Source organism: Plectropomus leopardus, unplaced genomic scaffold (assembly GCF_008729295.1).
Source record: "Plectropomus leopardus isolate mb unplaced genomic scaffold, YSFRI_Pleo_2.0 unplaced_scaffold29000, whole genome shotgun sequence".
NCBI lineage: Eukaryota > Metazoa > Chordata > Actinopteri > Perciformes > Serranidae > Plectropomus > Plectropomus leopardus.
In genome coordinates this window covers 98-6,147 of record NW_024631603.1, presented here as the reverse complement: position 1 = coordinate 6,147, position 6,050 = coordinate 98, and the positions used below count along the sequence as shown (strand labels likewise).

The following is a 6,050-nucleotide window of genomic DNA, read 5'->3' as shown; positions in this document are numbered from 1 at the left end:
ATTAATATTGAAAGACAGTACAATTAAAATGTAATGAAAATAATATAAAAATGCAGCTTATTTTTATGAATACTAAAAGATAGTAGTACTACTAAAATATATGAGAAATACCCAAAAATATAGTCTGTTTTTATTAATATTCCAAGACAGTGGTACTATTACAATTTATTGTAAAATACTATAAAATGTACTTAATTTTATTCATATTAAAGAAACAGTTTGCACATATGCTATATACGAAAAGCGCTGTGTATAGTTATAGCTTTCTTGTATCAAGTTTTTACAATTCACTATTATTTTGCATCTTTAAAAGGCTTTAATGAATAAGCTAGTTTTTGTCTTTTATAGTTTATACTGATAGCTATCCTGATTTTTATTTTCTTTGCTCCATTATGTTTTTATTTTTATTTTATTTTTCTCTGTATACCGCCTTGTATGAATAAACAGTTATCATATTCTATTGTCACATGTTATTTCTTTTGTTGTCTTTGTTTGAATTAAATGTTTTTTAGAAATTGTAACCAAATATTAAATGCAACGAATATAAAACAGAAAAATGCGCATTATAATTTAAGATTATATTATACAATTGTAGGTATAGCCTTATAGCATCACAGCTGTGCTGAGGACGGGGGGGGGATTTCACAGTGTGTGCTTTGCTCAATGCGAATGGCACGTTGGGTCCCCCTGCCCAACCCCCACCCAGCCGGGTCTCCGTGGTGCGGGGCGAGCCCCGGCATCCGCCTCCGTTATCACCCCATTCAGTCCGTGCGGCAGGCAGCCATAGGCAGCCTGTATTGTTGATAAATTACGCAGCTAAATATGCTTTTTTGGGGACATTTCATTAATTTATTTTTGTTTACGGAGTTTTTAGGCGCTTTTTTGTAATGGTCTTTAAAACGATAGGACAACTTAATTGACTGCAAAGTGGAAATTCACGTGGAAGCTGCACTCGTGCGTGGTGGCAAATCGTGCTTATGTATTTTTAGGTGGCGATGGCGATTATAGGTTTATTTTGAGTATTTATACGTAAGTATCGTCTGTCAGGAGGGGGTGCAGAGCCGGAGGAGATGTGGAGGAGGTGATGCTCCTCCCCCAGTATGGGATCTTTGTTGAATTATCCGCTGGTAAAATAATAACAATAATCAAAAAATCTTTATTTACAGCTAATAACGTTTGATGAAAGTCCAGATTCAATCACGCAGATTTGTGATAACTTGTTGTTTCAGAGGACCGCCGGCAGCAGCTCGGACGGGACGGAGGACTCGGATTTTTCCGCCGATCTCGAGCACACCGAAGCGTCAGAGAGCGCGCACAGGCGCAGCAGCACGCGCCTGACTCGCGCCTCACTGCGCCTCAGCCGGAGCTCACAAGGTAAACACTGAAAGTTTTTGAGAAATAATCCATTAAATCTCAAACATGAGCAAACTGGTTTGATTTTTTTGTGCAGTATCTTAACACTTACTGTGCAGTAATATTTAGAGGATAAATTTCTACAATAAAATATCAGGGGTTGACCGATAATGATTTTTCCGGCCGATATCCTTACTGAATATAAGCTAATGAGACCAATAAGGTATTTGGAACCGATATTGGCGACATTTACAATAAAAACTAAAATCTTTCCGTCACTATTTGAAATATAACAAACTCAAAACTTTGTTTAAATGCAAATATTTAATGGAATGAACTTTCAGCTTCAAATACAGCAAGTAAATCAAGTTAAGTGAAAATTTAAATAAAATAATAATAAAAATACAAAGTAAGTTTAAATGCTACTCCAATACCTACACTTTATTTGCACTTTTTTAAATAATTAATTTTATCTGTGATCATAAATTACATTAAAATGTAGATATACATAATGCTGCTGAATGCCAAATATCAGTCCCAATAATCAACCAGGACGATAACCATCAACCCTCAATATATATATAAATATACCACACACCGTGATATCCTGTGTTACTATCAATCATGAGCATACAGTGTCTGTAAAAGTAGATATAGATTTTATATTTCATATTATTTATTTTTATCCCATCTCTTTGTATTATTTCATCCTTTTGTGCTTTTTCTCAGTTTCTGATTTTTGAGCTTTCTCCATTTCTCCAGTGTGGGATTAATAAAGTTTTATTTTACCTTATCTTAAAAACATGGGGAAAAGGCAATGAGCAACTTAACACATGGCACAAAAAATAGCAAGAATTAGTAAAAGTTTAAAGAAACCAGTGCTGGAAATAAGCATTAACCACCAGCCAAATATTAGTGAAATATGCAAGTGGCTGCTAAATTTGCTTCACTCAACAGCCACAAAGACTGGAAGATTGGACTGGAAGTGGAGTCCACCAGCCACAGTGGCAGGTGGACAAAAAAATGTATATGCAGATTTTTTTTTCTGTGATGTTATTGTAAATATATAATTAATAAAGGTCTTGAATTGTGAAAAGTGTTTGATACTTGCAGACACACTGAAGTTGTGTGTTAAACCATATTTCAAATCTTTGGTTAATCCCTTCTCTTCCAGATAACTGCAGCTCAGTGCGGAGCAGCTCTCCTGCAGCCACAGGACCTGACGAAGGCCAGGATTCAGCAGCAGCAGCAGCAGCAGCAGTGGCAGCGTCCGTCTTCACCTCCGGGCGCAGGATCACTCGCAGCCAGCAGGGCGCGACAAACACCGCCGCCAAAAAATACCCACTGCGACAGAGCAGGTCGTCCGGCTCAGACACCGAGGCCAACGGTGAGCGCTCAAGTGTTTCCTGTTCGTCTTAGAAATTAAAACCATACATGACATTAACCCTCTGAAACCTGGAGTCGCATCGCTTCCTTTTGCTGCATTCACGCGCCTCTCGCAAATATTTCAGCTTTTAAATCTGGAGAAAATATGAAAGATTTTTTTTTTTGTTTGTTTGTTTCATGACTAAAAGATTTTCAATGTTTTGTGTTCACAGAACAAAGTAAGAAAATAGCACATAAATCAAACTATTCATCAACAGAAAAACCAAACCCAAAATGATTAAAACAGACAATAATGAACAGATCACATAAATCAATAAAAACCGAGAAAAAAAGGACAGATAATATGCAAAATAAAGTTCAATAATAATAATACACGGTTACACTATACTGGAGAGCTTACTTGTGTACTTCATGTGACTTTTACTTGGGACCAAAGGCAGTGAGCAAGTTGTCGAGAAATGCTGCCCAAATTGCAAGAAATGAGTAGATCTAGAAAATAAATTTTTGGAAAAAATGCCTGGGAGGAAAAAGGAGAAAAGGCAAGTGAAAATATATATATATATAATTACATAACTTAAAATGATCTTACCAAATGAATACAGCTTTCTTCAAGGTCATTTTCCTGAATTGTTTTGTTTTGCAGTTTTCACTCTCTGTTTTGTAATTTATTTATTCATTTATTTGTATATTTTTTCTTCTAACTTTCAGGTGATTTTCTTCGCCTTTTTACAAATTTCTTTGTGTTTTTTCAGGTCATTTCTTCTTTTGTTGCTCACCACCTTCCTCCCGTATTTTTGAAAGAAATTAATTTGCTTTCATGCTTTCAACATGTTTTATTAAAAGTGGATTCTGTTTTTTATGCACCTCTTCTTGGTCGCAGGAGGAGAAAAGTTTTAACCAAACAAATAGTTATCAGAGAGATGAGAAAGGGCAGGGAGGAAAACCAAGAGAGCAGGGGAGTCCGGGGATAGAGGGAGGGAGGGAAAGTAAAAATAAAGAGTGATGAGCAGATGAAAATGAAACCGTACGGGCCGAGAAAAGAAACGACGTCTGTTTGTGTGTTTGATTCATTCGTTCATTGTAGACGTTACCTCTCAGCTGCCCAGGAGCCCTGTCTGTGATCACAGTGTGTCCCTGATAATAAAGAAGACAAATACGTCTCGGTACACATCCTGGACTTGTGTTTTGTCACGGGGACGAACACAGAGAGACGGCATCTGTTGTCTCATTTGAGACGCTGCAGGAGGTGGTGATCTGTTCTCATTACAGCAGATATATCTGCGCTTCGGTTGTTCAGTTTCATCATTTAGTGCCTCAACACTGAGTCATATCGGAAACAGTACGAAGAGTGAAGTCATGATGCAAAGTTACAGAGACTATGAATTTTCATCATCATCGTCACACAAACCAGAGTAGTTTATCTGCACAATACAAATAGAAAGATGGAGTTAAAATTCTAACAAATTAAGACAAGGAAAGGGTCAGCAACAGATGTGAAGGTGAAGCTAAAAATCTGAAATCATGTTGCTTTCTTTTAGGAGGAAACCGCACAGTTCAGACGAAAAATATTTATGGAAAATATATACTACGTATAGAGATATAATTAAGGTTTCCGTGAGAATAAAAGATAGTTATCCAGTGTTTCCTTCACATTCAGTTATTTATGGCAGCCCGCCACGATTAAAACATCTGCCGCTACATATTTTTCAGAGCGGGACTGTTCATTAGGAGCGCTGCGGGAATATAAATGTGTTTATGCATCACACCAGACTCTGGGAGTGCTGCACCGTAACATCGAAATTAAGATTAAAAATCATTGATTTTAAGATTTTTTTCACAAAAATGTGTGCACTGTGCAAGAGGAAATTACCCCAAATTAGTAAAAATTGCAAGAAAAATACAGGAAAAATAGCAAAAAAACCCCCACTATAAATCCACACAAAAAAGAAAGTTAGAAAAAACAATAAAAACATGACCTTTGAAAAAGTGAATGAATTATTTTTTTGTGAAATAATTTGAAATAAATAATTATTATTACTATGAATATAATTTTTTCCCTAGATATTTTTATATATTCTTAAAAGTATTTCTATGTATATTTTATATTTTCTTTTTTTATTGCAAGTTGTGGAACATTTCTGCATTTTTTTATCCTGTTTTTGATGAAGATCACACCAATTTGTTGCACGTTCAAAGGGTTAAATGCGTGTGAAAGGCACCTGAAAGCAAAAAGAAAAAAGATGTCACTCCAGGTTTTAAAGGGTTAAAAAGCTTTAAAGTTCATCATTCGCTTTTTCTCATTTTCTGTGTCCTGGCTGGCTCTGCAGACCTGAAGCAGGGGGCCGACCGGGACGAGACCCCTCCTCGGACCCCGACAGGAAACGCCCCGTCCTCGGAGTCGGACATCGAGGTGTCCAGCCCCGGCAACGACCTCGTGTCTTCCAGCAACGACATCATAGTCTCACAAGAGGAGGACGAGAGGCTGGCCAAAGAGCTGTCGCTCAAAGAGGCCGCCGCCCACGACCTCTCCCACCGGCCCAAACGACGGCGCTTCCACGAGAGCTACAACTTCAACATGAAGTGTCCCACGCCGGGATGCAACTCACTGGGTGAGAACTCAAACTGGTTTCACTGGATCAGACGTCCGGAGCACCAACTCTGACCTCTCTGTCTCTGTCCCTCTCAGGGCACCTCACCGGGAGACATGAGAGACATTTCTCCATATCAGGATGTCCTCTCTACCACAATCTGTCTGCTGATGAATGCAAGGTACACACACACACACACACACACACACACACACACACACACATCCTCCTTTTGCATTAACAATGAACGGGCTTTTTATCATTTTTAGGGACTGTTCTGTATTTATGAGAGGGGAGGGGTGAAAAAGGGGGATGTGTGTCAGATTATTCTTAAAGCACTGGGCAGGGATTTATGTTTTTTTATTTTGTCTTATGGGAGGGGCATACAACTTTCAACTGTCTTATTTTTATTTAACCGATTTTTAAAGAAAAAATAAAGCAAATGTTTTTATTTTTTATTTTCTTTTGAAATGTTTCTTTAAAAAGTTTTTGTCATTTTTCAAAAATAAAAGTTGTTTTTTTTTCTGTAAACATTTTTGTTGTTTTTTTTCTTTTAAAATTTTTGGTGATTTAAAAAAAATTTGGTTTGGAAGGTATGTCTTCTTTAAAAAATGTTGAAAAAAATCAGGAAAAATACAAATTAAAATTAATTTATCGCAGCCAGAGACTGTAACAACAGAAATTATTGTTGGATTTTTACATTTCTGACGGTACTTGAACACA

General features: G+C 37.1%; 1 protein-coding gene across 1 annotated transcript; it reads left to right on the top strand.

The window, feature by feature from the left end:
* The first annotated feature begins 669 nt into the window (after positions 1–669).
* Positions 670–5,700, top strand: kat7a (K(lysine) acetyltransferase 7a). Its single transcript, XM_042481530.1, has 5 exons — positions 670–768; positions 1,230–1,374; positions 2,528–2,740; positions 5,067–5,348; positions 5,426–5,700. Exons 1-5 carry the CDS (start codon positions 670–672, stop codon positions 5,566–5,568), a joined length of 882 nt encoding a protein of 293 aa, XP_042337464.1. The 3' UTR covers positions 5,569–5,700.
* Positions 5,701–6,050: the final 350 nt, after the last annotated feature.